At 38.7% G+C, this 18,560-nt stretch overlaps 2 protein-coding genes across 5 annotated transcripts; both read left to right on the forward strand.

The window, feature by feature from the left end:
- Positions 1–6,700: 6,700 nt before the first annotated feature.
- LOC107822524 (uncharacterized) lies at positions 6,701–7,480 on the forward strand. The gene is made up of 2 exons (XM_016649083.2): positions 6,701–7,093; positions 7,214–7,480. Exons 1-2 carry the CDS (start codon positions 6,701–6,703, stop codon positions 7,478–7,480), a joined length of 660 nt encoding a protein of 219 aa, XP_016504569.2.
- A 5,323-nt stretch (positions 7,481–12,803) lies between these two features.
- LOC107822527 (protein WEAK CHLOROPLAST MOVEMENT UNDER BLUE LIGHT 1) lies at positions 12,804–18,222 on the forward strand. 4 transcript variants are annotated; one of them, XR_012703621.1, is made up of 5 exons: positions 12,804–13,081; positions 13,184–13,265; positions 14,201–15,030; positions 15,810–17,737; positions 17,821–18,222. XR_012703621.1 is itself a non-coding variant. In XM_016649086.2 (5 exons), the coding sequence occupies exons 3-5, from the start codon at positions 14,236–14,238 to the stop codon at positions 17,914–17,916; spliced, it is 2,739 nt and encodes a 912-aa protein (XP_016504572.2). In that variant the 5' UTR covers positions 12,888–13,081; positions 13,184–13,265; positions 14,201–14,235; the 3' UTR covers positions 17,917–18,222. The 4 variants fall into 4 exon arrangements, 2 of the variants coding, with proteins under 2 accessions (XP_016504572.2, XP_016504571.2); XM_016649086.2 differs by having other exon boundaries at positions 12,888–13,081; positions 15,810–17,657; XR_001656346.2 differs by lacking the exon at positions 12,804–13,081 and having other exon boundaries at positions 13,248–14,085.
- Positions 18,223–18,560: the final 338 nt, after the last annotated feature.

Here is an 18,560-nt window from a genome sequence, read left to right on the forward strand (position 1 = left end):
GTAAATGTTACTATTATGTATTGGTATATGTAAATGATTACTCGCTTAACAACGCAGAGATTGAATCTTAAGTTCAAAAACCAATCTCTTTTCAATTTACATTTTTTTCTTTCAATGGTGAATTAAGATCTGTCCGAAAAAATAACATTACTGGAAATACAAGTTACCGGAGCTGAAATTACTGGAAAAGAATTAGTACCAGTTGGAAGAGAGATGGTTACTGTTGAAAAATCTACAGATCAAAGGGTTCAAACAGCCAACAAATTTCCATTATTGGAGGTAATTGATGATGGGAATAATGAGAACAATCAGTTGGCAATAGTAGAGGTGAATGCAAGTCAAAATAGTCCTGTTCAAAACTCTAATGAAGCTGGGAGATTAAATCCAGCTGCTCCAGCTTTTAGACCTACTGATTTTGGGATTGCATCTTCTAAAGTTGGTAACACTCCAAATTCGAAAGAGGCTGGGAAAGGAGATAGAGTTACAATTGATCAAGGTGTTCCTAAAGAGACTACTGCTCAATGGGTTGGTAGAACATTTGTTAATAATACTGCAACAAATCAGTCATATCAGGATGTTCACTCACAGTCAATGAAATTTACTGGAATAGATGGGATAGTTGAGGGAGATGAAGGACTACAACTAGATGGGAAGAAACTGTGGCATCAACAAACTGAAGTGGACTCAGAAGAAGGAGAAGTACCAGATGGTGCTAATGGGGAGGAGGAATCAGCAGATGAAGAGAATGATCAAGAAGAGCAAAGTGTAAATAACAAAAACAAAGGGCAGGAAACAAGGGTAGAAAGCAGTAACACTGTGAAAGAAAGTGTACAAATTGTTGCGGAAGCCAAATGTATAGAGTGTGAATAAGTCACAATTACTATACCAAAAATTATGACAGCCACCAAATAATAAATAAGACAATAAAGCAATAATAAAGGGAACACCAGAATTTACGAGGTTCGGCTAATTTTGCCTACTCCTCGGACACAACCAATATTTTGTTCCACTCCAAAAATACAAGTGAAATAATACTAAAGAGAGAAGATACAAATGCCTTAAACAGATGAGAAGGCAAATGAGAGGTGTGTATCAATCCTAAACATTAGGCCTTCTTTTATAGGGGAAAAATCCCCCCAAACTTAACTCCCAACCAATGTGGGACTTTGGCATTTTGCCAAACTTCAACAAATCTCCACCTTGGCAAAATTCCACATTTTCAATTCTCTCTCAATAACAAATTTTGGTTGTGTCTTCATCTTCAATCTTCAGTGTTCAACAATGTTGATCAAATCCAAACAATGTTGAAACTTGACCGCAGTCACCACCTTTGTCAGCATATCAGCAGGATTCTCTGTAGTATGAATTTTCTTCACCGTGACTCCACCTTCTTCTATGATTTCTCGTACGAAATGATACCGAACATCAATGTGCTTCGTCCTTGCATGATAAACTTGGTTCTTCGCTAATTGAATAGCACTTTGACTATCACAAAAAATTGTGATACCTTTTTGTTCAACACCAAGCTCCTTTAGCAATCCTTGAAGCCAAATTGCCTCTTTCACAGCATCTGTAATAGCCATGTACTCTGCCTCTGTTGTAGACAAAACAATTGTTGACTGCAAAGTAGACTTCCAACTAACTGGTGCCTTTGCAAAAGTAAACACATAACCAGTAGTTGATCTTCGTTTGTCCATATCACCCGCAAAATCTGAGTCACAATATCCAACTACAAACTGATTGTCTTCCTGCTCAAAAACTAACCCGACATCTACAGTATTATGAATATACCGTATAATCCACTTCACAGCTTGCCAATGCTCCTTCCCTGGATTGTGCATATATCTGCTAATAACTCCAACAGCTTGTGAAATGTCAGGCCTTATGCAAACCATTGCATACATCAAGCTACCAACAGCATTTGCGTATGGTACCTTTGACATATACTCTCGTTCAGCTTCATCCATTGGCGACATAGTAGTACTTAGCTTAAAATGGGAAGCAAGTGGAGTACTAACTGGCTTAGTCTTGTCATCTATGCCAAAACGTTGAAGTACTCTCTTCAAATATTCCTTTTGAGATAAACAGAGTTTCTTTGAACGTCTATCTCTAATTATCTCCATGCCAAGAATTTTCTTTGCCTCACCCAAATCCTTCATCTCGAACTCCTTCTTCAGTTGAATCTTCAACTTATCAATTTCTTCCGAATTCTTGGAAGCTATCAACATATCATCAACATATAGGAGAAGATATACAAAGGAACCATCTTTAAGCTTGTGCAAATACACACAATGATCGTATTTGCTTCTCTTGTACCCTTGCCGCAACATAAACTCGTCAAATTGCTTGTACCATTGTCTAGAAGATTGTTTCAATCCGTACAACGATTTTTCAAGTTTGCACACCATATTTTCTTTTCCATCAACTTTGAATCCTTCTGGCTGAGTCATGTAGATTTTCTCCTCCAAGTTTCCATGTAAAAACGCAGTTTTTACATCCATCTGAACTAGTTCCAAATCCAATTGTGCTACCAAAGCCAACATAATTCTAATGGAGGAATGTTTTACAACTGGAGAAAACACTTCATTGTAATCAATTCCCTCCTTTTGAGCATATCCTTTGGCCACCAATCTTGCTTTGTAGCGAACATCTACTTGGTTAGGAAATCCTTCCTTCTTTGCAAATACCCATTTGCACCCAATTGCTTTCTTTCCCTTCGGGAGATTGGCCAATCTCCATGTATGATTCTGATGAAGGGACTGTATCTCATCATTCATGGCAATCCTCCACTTATCTTCTTCTGAACTTTGAACAGCGTCTTTATAAGTAGTAGGAACATCATCAGCTACAATTGAGGTTGCACAAGCAACCGTCTCTATGAGACGAACAGGTTTCGTTATTGTTCTTTTTGGCCTGCTGGTTGCTATTGATTCAAGTTGTTGTTGAGATTCCTGAGTTGGAATCTCCTCTACTGGCTCTCCTTCCAGAGGGTAATCTTCATTTGTTTCCTCCTCTGCTTCTTGTGTAGGAAAAATAAATTTTCCCTCAAACTCCACCTGCTTAGAAGCACCTTCATTTTGTTTGGTATCTTCTGTTACCTTATTTACCATAGCAAATTCATCAAAGGTAACATCTCTGCTGAATATTACTTTCTTTGTCATAGGACACCATAAGAGATATCCTTTGACTCCAGAAGTAATTCCCATAAAAATAGCCTTCTTTGCCCTTGGATCCAATTTTGACTCCGTCACATGATAATATGCAGTTGAGCCAAACACGTGCAAAGAGTTATAATCTACAGCAGGTTTTCCGTACCATTTTTCAAATGGTGTTTTGCCATCAATAGCAGCAGATGGTAGACGATTAATGAGGTGGCATGCATATGTAATTGCCTCAGCCCAAAATTCTTTGCCCAAGCCAGCATTGGACAACATACACCGTACCTTCTCCAGCAAGGTCCGGTTCATACGTTCTGCCACTCCATTCTGTTGTGGTGTATGTCTAACAGTGAAGTGTCGGACGATGCCATCATTTTCACAGACCTTATTGAAATGATCATTTTTGTATTCACCTCCATTGTCTGTGCGAATACACTTGATCCTCCTGCCTGTTTGATTTTCCACCATCGTCTTCCATTTGAGAAAAATTCCCAGCACTTCATCTTTGTTTTTCATTGTATACACCCACACTCTTCGAGAAAAATCATCAACAAAGGTTACAAAATAGTGCTTCCCACCCAATGAAGGTGTTTTGGAAGGACCCCAAACATCAGAGTGTACATAATCCAAAATGCCTTTAGTATTATGGATCGCTGTACCAAATTTAACCCTTGTCTGTTTCCCTTTGACACAATGCTCACAAAACTCCAAGTTGCAAGCCTTTACTCCTTTTAACAATCCTTGATCTGATAGAGTTTTCAAGGATTTTCCTCCAGCATGTCCCAAGCGCATGTGCCATAGCTTGGTTGCTTCTGCCTCTTTGTCGTCACTGGATGTCACTGTCGCTGTCCCAATAACTGTACTGCCACGATAGCGATACATATTATTATTCTTCCGATTAGCCTTCATTACCACTAGTGCACCGGAGCATACTCTCATCACTCCATTTTCTGCAATGATTTTGAACCCTTTTGATTCTAGGGCTCCCACAGAGATGGGATTCTTCTTCAAATCCGGTACATATCGAACATCTATCAATGTTCTGATCATTCCATCATGGTTCCTTAATCGTATTGAACCAATGCCATATGAGGTAAGAGGGCTGTTATCCGCTGTGTGGACGACTCCATATTCTCCTTCTTGAAATTCCACGAACCAGTCCCTGTTGGGACACATATGATAGCTACAAGCCGAGTCCATCAACCATATGTCTGAAGATGTTGATGACTCTGTTGTAACTAATGAGAAGTCTGAATCATCACAATCAGCTACATTTGAATCCATAATGGCCTTTCCATTGTTATGTTTGGCCTTATTCTTCAACTTCGGACAGTCTTTCTTCCAGTGCCCTTTTTCTCGACAAAAGGCATATTCATCTTTGCTGGGTCTGGATCTTGACTTGGATCTTCCCTTCTTTGTCCTCGTTTGATTTTGAGGACGACCCCTCACAAATAGTGCTTCTCCTTCTCCGCCCTTCTGTTTTTCTCGCTTTCTTTGTTCATAGCTGTACAAAGCCGAACAAACTTCTCTGAGAGAAACTTCGTCATTTCCATGGAGTAGAGTAGTTTCAAGGTGCTCGTACTCATCAGGAAGTGACGCCAACAACATCAAGGCCAAGTCACCATCATCATAAGTTGTATCCATATTTTGCAAATCTGTAACCAACTTATTGAAACTGGTGATATGTTCATTCATCGTGGTACCAGGAACATAGGTGAAGTGAAACAGTCTCTTCTTCATGTACAATTTATTTTGACTGTTTTTCTTCAAAAATTTACCCTCCAGTGCTTTCCATAATTTACTTGCAGAAGTTTCCTTTGTGTATGGATATTTCTGCTCTCTAGCAAGGTAGGATCGAATGGTACCGCAAGCAACACGGTTGATAATTCTCCAATCTTCTTCTCCAATAACATCTGGTTTCTTTTCTTCAATGGCCAGATCTAGCCCTTGTTGAAAAAGGACATCTAGAACCTCGCCTTGCCACATCCCAAAATGTCCGGACCCGTCAAATATTTCGACCGCAAATTTCGCATTTGACACAATTCTTGTCATAAGTGAAGATGCCAATGATGACGTATTGTTGACACTTGATGTAGATTCTTCTTGTTTATTGTCTCCCATCTTTGACACAAATATTATTTAATAGCTGACGACACAAATCAAGATTATTTCCTTTCTGGTGTGGAAGATCAGACTAAGCTGCAACCACAGAGCATACTCAGACAGAACCTTGACTCAGTTACCAAGATAAATCTTTTCTGATGTGGAAGATCAGACTATGCTGCAACCACAGAGCATACTTAGACAGTACCTTGGCTCTGATACCAATTGTTGCGGAAGCCAAATGTATAGAGTGTGAATAAGTCACAACTACTATACCAAAAATTATGACAGCCACCAAATAATAAATAAGACAATAAAGCAATAATAAAGGGAACACCAGAATTTATGAGGTTCGGCTAATTTTGCCTACTCCTCGGACACAACCAATATTTTATTCCACTCCAAAAATACAAGTGAAATAATACTAAAGAGAGAAGATACAAATGCCTTAAACAGATGAGAAGGCAAATGAGAGGTGTGTATCAATCCTAAACATTAGGCCTTCTTTTATAGGGGAAAAATCCCCCCCAAACTTAACTCCCAACCAATGTGGGACTTTGGCATTTTGCCAAACTTCAACACAAATTACAGAAGTGCAGAGGGTCTCAAAAGAAGATGGAAATAAGCAGCTATTGAGTTCTAATCCTAGCAAGGATTTGCCTCCAGCTGATCCAAACCTAGGCCCTACAAAACCTACTGGTGGTACAGAGAAGGGAGTAAAATCCAGTGATCCTCAACTACCAAAGGCTAGCAATGAAGAAATAATTGAGAGGCCTACAGATCCTAAACAGAGAAGAAGTGCAGAGGGAGTCAAAGACAAACAGGATGATGCAAATAAAAAGCAGCTAATTAAAGAGAAAGCAGCTACTCCATTGATCCCTATGAATATACAACAACAACTTGCAGCACAAGGTGACGATCTTAGAGAGGAGGACAACATGGAAGAGGCAGGGAGAGACTTTGATGAAGAATCAACAACATAAAATTTTAAGAATGTGGCAAGGATGGGTGATCTATCTCCTAGGCATCTGGAAAGAGGAAAATCAGCAGGGAGAGGAAAGAAGAAGAACCCAAAAGAGTTTCAAGGTGTAGTTCCTGGGGTCCAAACAAGAAGGGCCCTATCTAAATCTCAAAATCAATCATGAATTCGATCATATGAAATGTGAGATCAGTCAAGACAAAGAAAGAATTTGAAAGACTGATCAATATGAATAGACAACATCACTTTCATTTCATAGGGATTATGGAACCAAAACAGAAGGCAAGAAAGTTGGAATGGTACAGAAGAAAAATTGGAATATTACAAGCTTTTGGTAACATATCAAACAAAATATGGTGTTTGTAGATGAAGATCATGGAGTAGAGGTTCTGATTAACATGGAACAGCAGATAACAATGAAGATCACCAATATGAACACCCAACTATCAGTCATAGTAATATGCTAAATGTAATCTCATTGAGCGTAGAGAATTATGGGATATCATGTACTATTTGGCCAGAGATATGTCACTTCCTTGGCTTGTGGGGTGATTTCAATGTTATTTGGGATGAGGAAGAGAGGTTTGGTGGATTGCATGTATCACTGAATGAGGTTAATGATCTTAGGCATTGTGTTAACACATGTAATCTCACTGATCTAGGCTTCAAAGGCAGCATATATACTTGGTGGAATGGACAGGCTGGAGATGATTGTATTTTCAAAAGATTGGATAGGTGCTTGGCTAATACAGAATTTCAACAGATATTTCCTGCTCTTGAAATCACTCACTTATCTAAAATAGGGTCTGATCATAACCCTATGTTATTGAAGTGTAGAGAAGATGCAGCACCAGTAAAAAAGGCATTCAGATTTCTCAATTTTTGGACAAAGCATCCCACCTTCAAGGTTGTTGTAAAGGACAACTAAAGGGTTGATTTTGCTGGTGATCCTTTTATTCTGTTTATTCACAAGTTGAAGAAACTAAAGAAAGCGTTATCAACATGGAGTAGGGCAACCTATGGGGATATATTTCAGAAAATAGCAAGTTTAGAGGAAGTGGTAATGGTGCATGAAGCTGAGTTCGAGAGGCATCCAACAACTCAAAATAGGGAAAATTTGTTGAAAGTCCAAGCTGAACTTATTAGATATTTGGCTCTTGAGGAGGAGTTTTGGAAGCAAAAATTTGGTATAGTTTGGTTCCAAGATGGAAACCGGAACACAAGGTTTTTTCACGCATAAGTAAATGGTAGAAGGAAGAGACTCCAATTGAAAAGAATATAGAATGAAGCAGGAATCTGGTTGGAAGAGGAGGCAGACATGGTAGAGGAAGCAGTAAGGTTCTATCAAGCACAATTCCATGAAGAATCAGTCCCTAGCTCATTTGACATTTTGCAACATATCCCTACAATGGTAGACAGTGGTAAAAACATTGAATTAGTGCAACAGCCAACCAAGGAAGAGTCAAAATGGCAATAGATGGGCTCAATGGAGAAAGTGCTGGAGGTCTGGATGGTTTTAATAGTACATTTTTTCACTCATGCTGGGACATAATAGGTGATGATATAGTAGATATGGTGCAAGATTTTTTCAATGGACATGAATTTCCAAGATTTGTAACTCATACAAATCTGGTTCTTCTTCCAAAAAAGAAAGAAGTTGTGACCTTTTCAGATATGCGACCTATTAGTCTTAGTAATTTCGTAAACAAAATTTTTTCAAGAGTTGTTTATGAAAGGTTGGTAAGCTTGCTGCCTAGTCTAATATCTGATGAACAGGAAGGCTTTGTGAAAAGGAGGAGCATAGCGGAGAATGTGTTATTAAAGCATGAAATAGTTACATATATTAGACTAAGAACCAAGGCAGGTCCAAATGTAGTGATCAAATTGGATATGGCAAAAGCATACGATCGATTGTCCTGGTTGTTCTTGTCAAAGGTATTGAGGAAGATGGTATTTGGAGAAAGATTTATAGGGCTGGCGTTTGGGATTGTTTCCAATAACTGGTACTCTATCCTGTTAATTGGACAGCCTCATGGTTTCTTTAGATCAACTAAAGGTGTGAAGCAAGGTGACCCACTGTCACCTGCACTTTTTATTCTGGCTGTAGAAGCATTATCTCGAGGGCTGAACTCTTTACACAATAACCTGTATTTCTATGGATTGGGCTGCCCAAATGAAGTCCCAAGATAAATCATCTAGCATATGCTGATGATACAATTATCTTCTCATCATCAGATGTCACATCTTTACAACTCATAATGCAAATCTTGTCACCATATGAAGCTGTGTCTGGGAAATTGATAAACAAGAGTAAATCCACAGTCTATATGCATCATCTACCAGTACACAAGTGATTGATAAGGTTCAGAGGATTACAGGTATTCCAAAGCAGGAGTTTCCATTTACTTACCTTGGATGTCCAATATTCTATCTTAGAAGGAAAATGGATTACTATAAGGGTCTTATAACAAAGGTAATGGACAAGTTGCAGAGTTGGAAGGGGAAGTTACTATCCATTGGAGGAAGGGCAGTGCTTATTTCTCATGTTCTATAGAGCATGCCAATTTATTTACTTTCAGCAGTCAATCCTCCAGCTTATGTGATCAACAGACTTCACAAGATCTTTGCTCAGTTCTTTTGGAGTGATTCAGTGGGCACATCAAATAGACACTGGGCATCTTGGAACAACTTATGCTTGCCATGTGAAGAGGGAGGTGTGGGCTTCAGATCACTACATGATATGGCTACTGCTTTGTTCTGTAAGCTTTGGTGGAATTTCAGAATAAAACCAACCCTGTGGAGCTCCTTCATATGCCAGAAATACTGCAAAAAACTCAATCCTATCATAGTTAATTGGAGGGGTGGATCCCATGTGTGGAGAAAAATACTAGAGTGTAGGGATATCATAGAGCATCAGATTTTATGGCAACTCAAGATGGGATCATCCCTATTTTGGTATGAAAACTGGACGGGGCTGGGTGCACTATATTTTGTTACACTTCTAGATTTTGTGGGAGATAAAGAAGTGCAGAACATATATGATGTGGTCATTGAGGGACAGTGGAATGAAGCAAGAATAAGAGGGATTCTTCCAGAAGACCTTGCTACTCATATATTGGAGAACATTCAACCTCCATCTAGGAATGATATGATTGACAAACCTGTTTGGATGCTTGAGACAAGGGGGGAGTTTAGTGTCAAGTCTGCCTGGGAGTATTTGAGGAGGAGACATGAGCCTAGAAATGCTTACAGGAATACATGGGCGAGAGGAGTTTCTTTCAAGATTTCATTCTTCATGTGGAAGGTTTGGAGGAACAAGCTTCCTTTAGATGACTGCTATAGAAGGTGGGGTTATCAAATGGCCTCTAAGTGTTGGTGTTGTATAGAACCTAAGGAAGAAACACTGCAACATCTGTTTTTTACCTCACCTGCTGCCAATACTGTATGGAAATACTTCCTTGGACATGCAGGAATCGTAGTCGAGGGTATCACTTTGCATCAAGGCATTACAAAATGTTGGATTGTTGATGTTGTTCAGAGAATGAAGCCTATTATGCAAGCACTACCTTCAGTCATAATATGGGAGTTGTGGAAGAGGAGGAATAACTACAAATATGGTGATGCTGTCACAGTTAACAGGGTTATCTATCAAATATCTACTACTATGCATTATCTAGTCAAGCTCAGGAAACCAAGGATCCAAAATCTTCCTCACAAATGACCAGAACTGATTAGGGTGTTAGAACAATATACACCCAAGTTGAACTATACAAAGGTGTTGTGGGAGTTACCCAGTCAAGGTTGGATTAAGGTGAACATTGATGGGGCTTCGAGGGGTAACCCTGGTAGGAGTTCAGTAGGCTTTGTTTTGAGAAATGAGGAAGGGAATGTAGTGTATGCTTGTGGTAAGGAGATTCAGGAGGGATCTAATTCTGTTGCAGAAGCAAGAGCAATCCTTGAAGCACTGAAGTACTGTGTTGGGAATGGCTATGTGTTAATTGAGTTGAACACTGATTCAATGATGCTGAAAAATATAATAGAAGGAGTATGGAAAATACCATGGAATATCAGTGAGATTGTTGAGGAGATCAAGCAGATGATGACAAGGTGTAATACAACAGTAGCTCACATACTTAAAGAAGGGAACAGCCTAGCAGACTACATTGCAAATTATGCACTAGATCATGGTCCATTAGAATGCTTTGGATTTCAGGATCTGGATTCACATGCCAGGAGATTAGTGAACAGTGATAAACTACAATGTCCATACATAAGGGTGAAGGTAGTAAGGAGGTAGATATGGAAGAGGAGGAGAGGGTGAGGGTAGGAGTTGTGCCATCTGTTCACCATATTCGAATCCTTTTGGAGGAGAGTATGGTGAGGTCCTTTATTTCTAACATTGTTTTCTTTTTTGCAGGAAATGTTACTGTGCTTATGCCCTATTTTTTTGGTGGAATTCCAGTTGGTGGTATTAGTGCTAAGCAATCATTCCACTGGAAAGAAACCAAGGATAGGCACAAGCATAAGAGCAGGATATGATAGTAGGCTGTCCAGTTTTTCAGTGATGGACAAGCAACTTTGGCAAGCAACACTATTGAAAGCTGAATTAGTTGGAAAGAATAAAAAAGTGAAGCTTAACACCTCATTAACACCATCAGTGATCCAACCTTTTTCAGACAAAGAAGAGCAGCAGGAAACAAATTTTGGTGATACCAAAAATTTCACAAACACTCAGGTATACATCAGGTATAGAGTTGAAGGACAGATCTCTAAGAGGAACAGCTTGAAACAATCGTTGAGGATATCCCCACATACAGGGAGCCAGGCAAATGAAGAACAACAGAAGAACCATCAGATACTGAAAGAAGACACAAGACCATTTGGAAAATGTAAACAAAGAGCAGGAAATATGTATCTCAAGGAAAAGGCAACAGTTTTCAACTGAAGCGGTGGGAATTATTTCCAAGTGTAAACGAAGGAAATCAATACCTATAGCTATAAGAATATACAAGACACACAGGAGAAGAAGAAGTTCACATACTCATTCAAGAAGCACAGCTGAAATGTCAAAATGCATACGCAGTACAGAAGTGTGGAACTGGGTAGTGTTACTAGCAATCATACACAGCTGGAGGGTGCAAGATGTCAAAACTGATGAATGCAACTTATATGATTACGAAAAAGCTAGGGAGCTATGCTATACAACTGGGGAGAAACACAAGGTGACGGGCCAGAATGGCAACCAAATATGCAACAACGCAGAAAGTGTCTATATTTGTAATTGGCTAGTTGTGATACATGTCTTAAGTTTCAGTCTTAACTTAATTGTTAATATCAGTATTGGGCCTACAATCCCAAATATTGATAATATGAGCTATGTAGTTGACAAATTATATCGTCTTACTTCTAGTAAGACAACATGTGACTTTGTTTTCTTTCCTTGTTTAGATATATAAAAAAAATAGCCCTAGGCGCTCAGCCTAGTGGATTTTAATTATAAAAAAAAACTGATATCCTCTCTATCTCAATTTATGTGTTTTATTTGTCTTTTAATCTGTTTAAAAAGAATGCCACTTTTTATATTGAGTACGGAACTCATTAATTCCGCTAATCTCATATGAAATGTTTAAATTACTATATTCAAATTACATGGTATTTTGATACATTATACACATATATATGTAGTAAAACGGAGGAAATAATAAAAGTGGGAAAATGCATAAGTACCCCCTAAACTATACCCGGATTTCCAACTACACACTTTTTCTTTGGGGGAATCCTATTACTCCCCTAAACTTATTTTAAATGGAATTATTTGCACCCTTGACGTTGACGTGGCAGAGTGTGTGTATTTCACTCTCCCAAAGGAGAGTGAGAAGCAAAAAAATGATTTTCAGTTTATTTTTATTCTTTTTACCATTTTTTCTTATTTTTTTTCCTTTTCCTTTTCCTTTTTCTTTGTCTTTTTTCTTTTACTATTTTTTTTTAGTTTTTTCTCTAATTCCGGCAGATATTCATTTACCGGCGACTTTGTCTAACCTTTTTTCTTCCATTTTTTTTTTCACACACAAATTAACCTCTCAAAAAGTTTTATTCATAAGAAGAAGAATAAAAGAAGTACTAAAAATACTTGTGGGGACGCGTGTAGCTCACCACTTGGCAAGAGTTTGGTTGTCTAGTTTTAGGTGCAAATAATTCCATTTAAAATAAGTTTAGGGGGTAATAGGATTCCCGCAAAGAAAAAGTGTGTAGTTGAGAATCCGAGTATAGGTTAGGGGGTACTTATGCATTTTCCCTAATAAAAATGTAAGTAAATGGGACCGAAAATTTTACCGGTACGAAATGTCAAATAATTAAGATACTTTAGCAATAACCATAAAATTATTGTCATTCAAAATAGTCGTATACCGGTTCGAATTATGACCTCTTGACCACTCATTTTTCTTCTACCATACCCTCGATAGTCAAAATTGGGGTTCATTTTGGTCATAGAAAATGCCATATGTTTTCAATTAAAAAATTCAGCCTTGTACTTATAACTGTCATCAACGGTTTACCACGGTCGGACCAGTGGAAGTCGTTCTTACCAAACAACTTTGAAAGAGGGACTATAATCAAACTACGGTTGTTTTAGTTATTGTTTATTTATATTGAACAACATATAGAGATAAAAAGAGAGGGTGAAAACTGAAAAAACAGCCAAAAGAGAGAGGAGGAAGACAAAGGCGAGCTGATAAACTCGCTTTTTCTTCTTCTTTTTCATATTCCTTTATTCAACCCACACACAAAATCTTTTTGATTCATTCATACAAATTTATCTCAAATTTTGTATTTTATATAGGTAGGCTCCACCCCTGTGTTGCCCCATCCTCTCATCATCATTGCTTCTTTTTCCATTTATGGACATCTTTTGATCAAAATTGTCTTTTCTTTTTGTTTGCAGTGGATTTTGGACCATATATTTAATAGTAGTACTTTTTATTTCCCTTTTTGGAGAATATATCCACACACAAAGAAAGATTCTGGTATGAATTTTCTTCTTTCTGTTCGTTTTTTCCAACATTTTTTCATGTTAATTATATTGCAATATGTAAAAAAAAATTATTAATCCGTAATCAAAACATGATTATGTTTAAGCTTTGGAGGTTTGATTCCAACTCGCATATTATCAACATCTGGATTACAAGAGTTCGAAGTTGGTTCTCTTTTTTCTTCTTTTTGGGTGAGGTTAAGGGGGGGGGGGGGGGTTAAAATCCAGAATTTGGTAAATTCATTTTGTGGGCATAAACTAATTGATGTATCTGAGGTCCCCGTTTTATATGAAACTTGTAACTTAACCTGTGAAAGTTTGCGATTAATCCCATAAAAGTGCAAGTTTTATTAAGGCTAATAAACGGTGAGCTTTTTGAGAATTGACTAATCTTGTTTTAAGCATGGTTTAACTCTATAAGCTTGCTCGTTTTTGGTTCAATCTGATGATCATTGGTTACTTCTGGCATATATATAGTTGTTGTAGGGAGCTTGATCAGCTTGATTGATTGTGTCTTTTCTATTTTCAAGTTCTATAGTTCACCTGGTGTTTGTTAGTGTTGGGTCCCACGTCGCTGGGTGGAGGAGCCCATTATTGGGCAATCCTCTCCACACGAGCTGACATTTGGGGTTGCGTAAGGCCTAAAGTCCATTTATCAAGGTACTAGAGCCAAACCCACCCCCAATTTATAGTTACTGATGATGGACCCCCATTTATATTGTCCATGCTCCAGTTTGCAAGCCTGAGCGTAAGGGAGGGTTTTGAGTCCCACATTGGTGGGTGGAGAGGTCATCCGTCTCCTTATATGACCTTAGGTAATCATCACCTCAAGATTTAACTTTTAGGGTTGAGTTAGGCCCAAGGTCATTTATCAGTTAGAAGGGTTGTATATCTCCTAACTTTTTCTATGATTAATTTGTCAATTTCAAGGTCTCCACTTGTTTATCCTTAGCTCTTATTCGGAAATGGAAGACGCGAAAGATGTCAAGCAAAATGCTCCAGAATCCTCTCTTAAACCTGAAGTTTCCTCTCCAAACGACGATCAATCTTATAGTGCAACTCAAACCAGCCAACATGCGAATGAAAATGCAAAATCCGAGACTCAGGAGCAAGTTGCGGATGGTTCGGAGCATGTAGGAGAGGCTTCTCACAGCTTGTCTTCAGAAAAGAGTGAGAATCATCCAACAGAAACTTTTATTTCAGCCTCTCCTATTAAATCTGATGAACCCAGTCCATCATTATCAAATGCAAAACCAACTGGTTCTAATGGTAGTGTTCACGATCAACTAAACAATACTTGTGATGAACCAAAAGATGAGAGAGATGCTTCATCATTGTTAACTAGGAATTCAGATACATTGGCCATAAATGAGGAAAAAATAAAAGAATCTTCTGAACATATTCAATCCAATCATTCAGGAGCAGAAGCAAGTAACACTTCACTGCTTCATTTTCAAGATAATTCTCCTAGTAGTACCCAAACTGCTGATGACTCACCTTCTAGTTCTCCTCTCCAAGTGACAAAACCTGAAAATAACAATCATGTACAGCCATCCGATAACATCGGTCAGCCCCTAGCCAAGGCTTCCACTCTCAAAATTAAGATCCCGGGACCCACTGCCCATTCTAAGCATCCTGAAAACTTTGACATAAACAAGGTTCAAATCGACACAGCAGCACCAATCGAATCTGTGAAACAGGCAGTTTCAAAGTTTGGAGGGATTGTCGACTGGAAGGCTCATCGACAACAGACAATGGAGGTAATCTCTCCAATCCTTCAGATTATACTATTTGATTCTTGATTTAGATAGCCAAATTGCTTGCATTAGATGGGTGTCTTCTAGACAACTTTATATTATGATTCTGTTTGATGTATCATTCTTTCTGGTAAGTCCTCGTGATTGTGCGACACAAGTAGTGTCTCCTTAGCTTATATATGCACAGAGGCGGAACAAGGATTTCAACCTTATGGGTTTTAGATTTTGGGACCACGACTTCAAGTGTTCATGATTGGGTTCTAGATTTAATATTTTGAAGGAAAAATATTTTTATTATGAATCTCTGAAAGCTCTCTACAATTCTTTATTTCCTCCACACATAAAATAAGCTATCAGTACCCCTATTTATAATAGTATGAAACCTATTTCAACTAGAAACAGGAAAGCCTATTCCTATATTTATTCTAACTGCAAATCCTATTTAGACATGAATTAAATAAATCAAATCCTAAATAACTAAGGTTTCCTACTGCAACTTTGGATTAGTTTTCCAACATATTTATACATATTTCATGAATTCAAATCACCAAATACATTGTTTGAACAAAAGCTATTGGGTTCGGTCGAACCCATAGGTTGACTTGTGCCTCCCCTCCTGTATATGCACTTGTATCTACTTTATGTTTACATGCAACTTGGTGGCCATATTTACACTACTTCCTCAGGTGTTAAGTGGTTGTAATTTCTGTAGGATTCTCCCAGTTTTGTGTTATTTTACTCTTGACTTTTAAAGTTCGCTTTTTTGTTCTTTGTTTGTGCAGAGACGGAATCTTGTTGAGCAAGAGCTAGCAAAAGTGCAGGAGGAGATCCCGTTGTATAAGAAACAGGCGCAGGATGCAGAAGATGCAAAACTGCTTGTTCTGAAAGAACTAGATAGCACTAAGAGACTCATAGAAGAGTTAAAGCTCAATCTAGAGAGAGCACAAACAGAAGAGCAACAAGCAAAACAGGACTCAGAACTTGCCAAGCTCAGGGTAGAAGAGTTGGAGCGAGGGATAGTTGATGGCGCTAGTATTGCTGCCAAAGCACAGCTTGAAGTTGCCAGAGCCAGGCATGAAGCTGCAGTTTCTGAGCTCAAAAATGTGAATTCTGAATTAGAAGTTCTCCGTAAAGATTATGCTTTATTGGTGTCTGAAAAAGATGTTGCCATCAAAAAAGCAGAAGAAGCCGTTTCAGCATCAAAAGAAGTTGACAAGACAGTGGAGGATTTGACTATTGAGCTCATCAACGCGAAGGAATCTTTGGAGGCTGCACACGCTGGACATCTGGAGGCAGAGGAACACAGAATTGGTGCAGCTATGGCAAGAGAGCAAGATACATTAAACTGGGAGAAAGAACTGAAGCAGGCAGAAGAGGAGCTTGAGAGGTTAAACCAACAAATTCTGTCTGCAAAGGATCTTAAAGCAAAATTAGATACTGCTTCAGGTTTGCTACAAGATCTCAACGCTGAGTTGGCAGCTTACATGGAATCAAAGTTGAAAGAGGAGGCTGATGAAGAAGGGAACTTGAAAGTAGAGCTATTAGAGCCCGAGAAAAGAACACATTCTGAGATACAAGCAGCAGTGGCATCGGCTAAGAGGGAACTTGAAGAAGTGAAGCTTAACATTGAAAAAGCAACAGCTGAAATAGAATGCCTGAAAGTAGCAGCTGCTTCATTGAAGGCTGAACTGGAAAAGGAAAAATCAGAACTAGCTGCTGTACAACAGAGAGAAGGAATGGCAGCAGTTGTTGTTGCATCTCTTGAAGCTGAGTTGAACAGGACAAAGTCAGAGATTACCCTTTTGCGGACGAAGGAAAAAGAAGCAAGAGAAAAGATGGTGGAGCTGCCCAATCAACTGCAAGAGGCAGCAGAAGAGACCGATCGCGCAAAGTCACTTGCTCAAATGGCTCGTGAAGAGCTGAGGAAGGCGAAGGAAGAGGCAGAGCAAGCAAAGGCAGCAGCTAGTACTATGGAAAGTAGATTGCTTGCAGCTAAAAAAGAGATAGAGGCTGCAAAAGCTTCAGAGAAGTTGGCACTAGCAGCTATCACTGCTCTACAAGAGAATGACTCAACCCGAAGCACCAAAGATGAAGTAACAGTTTCTCTGCAAGAGTATTATGAACTCAGCAAGCAGGCCCACGAGGCAGAGGAACAAGCTAACATGAGGGTGACTGCTGCTATCTCCCAAATAGAAGTAGCCAAGGAATCAGAGTTGAGTAGTCTAAACAGGCTCGAGGAGGTTAATTGTGAGATGACTGAAAGAAAGGAAGCACTGGAAATCGCGCAGCAGAAGGCCGAGAAAGCCAAGGAAGGAAAATTGGCAGCAGAGCAAGAGCTGAGGAAATGGAGAGCGGAGCATGAGCAAAGACGGAAAGCTGGTGTATCTGTTCTACCAGTAAACAAAACAAGGAGCCCAAGAATGAGTGTTGGGGAGAGTAAAGAATCAAAAGCTTCTGAACGTGCACAAGAGGATGCTGTACTTCATCAAAGCTCAAGTCCAAAAGAATACGTTAAAACAACCAACACTGAAACTGATTCATCTCCAGAAGTGAGGATCCCAAAGAAAAAGAAGAAGTCCTTCTTCCCACGCATCTTTATGTTTCTGGGCAGAAAGAAAGCACAGGCCAAGGCAAGATGATGATCTCTGCTGTTTCACAACATCTTGTCATTGTTTACTATCGCTGCTCCATTTTTCTTGGTTTGAGAAGGGTAAATATTTGTAGAATATTTATTGCATATGCTGAGGTGTTTTATGTACAGTACTGAATTAATTCTCACTTTCTGAATCGCAGATTATAGAGGGCAATAAGTTTGTCATAGGTTTGGCTATCTCAATGAGCCTTTGCCTATTAAAGTTGTTGGCGGCTTCAAATGTGTACTCCAGCTAGTTCTGCAAAAAGCTAGCAGCAACTCAAAAGTTTGGCCTCCTGAAGATATTGGTTCAAATGTGCAGTTATGTTGTCCATTTCTCAGGGATAGCAATACCTTTGTAATTTGATGTATTTACACTGTACCTAACTTCTGTGGTTTGAAAAATCATCCCAAGATCCCCTGGCTTTTAATCTTTGTGTTGAAACCATATGCTATGCCTAATATTTTCCCAATTGACCATAATTGCCCCAATTGACCATAATCTCTATTACAGGTCCTCCAATTATTATACATCCAGAAATGAATATATATTTGAGTTATTATATAGGTTGCTCTGCTTCACTGAATGGCCTTTACATGATGACATTGCGGCATGTCAATAATAGGAACAATATCTCAATAGTGAGTTTGATCGACTTTGGGACCTTCAGTAACTAATATTACCACACAAAAATCGATTGGTTATTTTAATTAATTTAGACATTGATCTATGATGGCTGACAGACAAATTTTACCACATCTGAATTTGCAGAAAATCTCACTATTTATTAACTGGAAGATGTTGATACCCCAAACCACTCTACAATACAGTTTTAAGTTTCCATGTACCTAGAACCATCTCCGGATTTGCAGCTATCTTCCAAAAAGTTATAACTCCAGA

This window comes from Nicotiana tabacum, chromosome 20 (assembly GCF_000715075.1).
Source record: "Nicotiana tabacum cultivar K326 chromosome 20, ASM71507v2, whole genome shotgun sequence".
NCBI lineage: Eukaryota > Viridiplantae > Streptophyta > Magnoliopsida > Solanales > Solanaceae > Nicotiana > Nicotiana tabacum.

What these genes read in the sequence shown, in the direction of transcription:
- LOC107822524 (XM_016649083.2), top strand. Translation starts at nt 6,701, where the DNA reads ATGCTAAATGTAATCTCATTGAGCGTAGAGAATTATGGGATATCATGT. An exon ending in GTAGAGAAGATGCAGCACCA is followed by an intron (nt 7,094 to 7,213) that starts GTAAAAAAGGCA and finishes TTTATTCACAAG; the next exon opens with TTGAAGAAACTAAAGAAAGC.
- LOC107822527 (XM_016649085.2), top strand. Translation starts at nt 13,995, where the DNA reads ATGCTCCAGTTTGCAAGCCTGAGCGTAAGGGAGGGTTTTGAGTCCCAC. An exon ending in GTCTCCTTATATGACCTTAG is followed by an intron (nt 14,086 to 14,200) that starts GTAATCATCACC and finishes GTCAATTTCAAG; the next exon opens with GTCTCCACTTGTTTATCCTT. An exon ending in GAAAGAAAGCACAGGCCAAG is followed by an intron (nt 17,658 to 17,820) that starts GCAAGATGATGA and finishes TCTGAATCGCAG; the next exon opens with ATTATAGAGGGCAATAAGTT.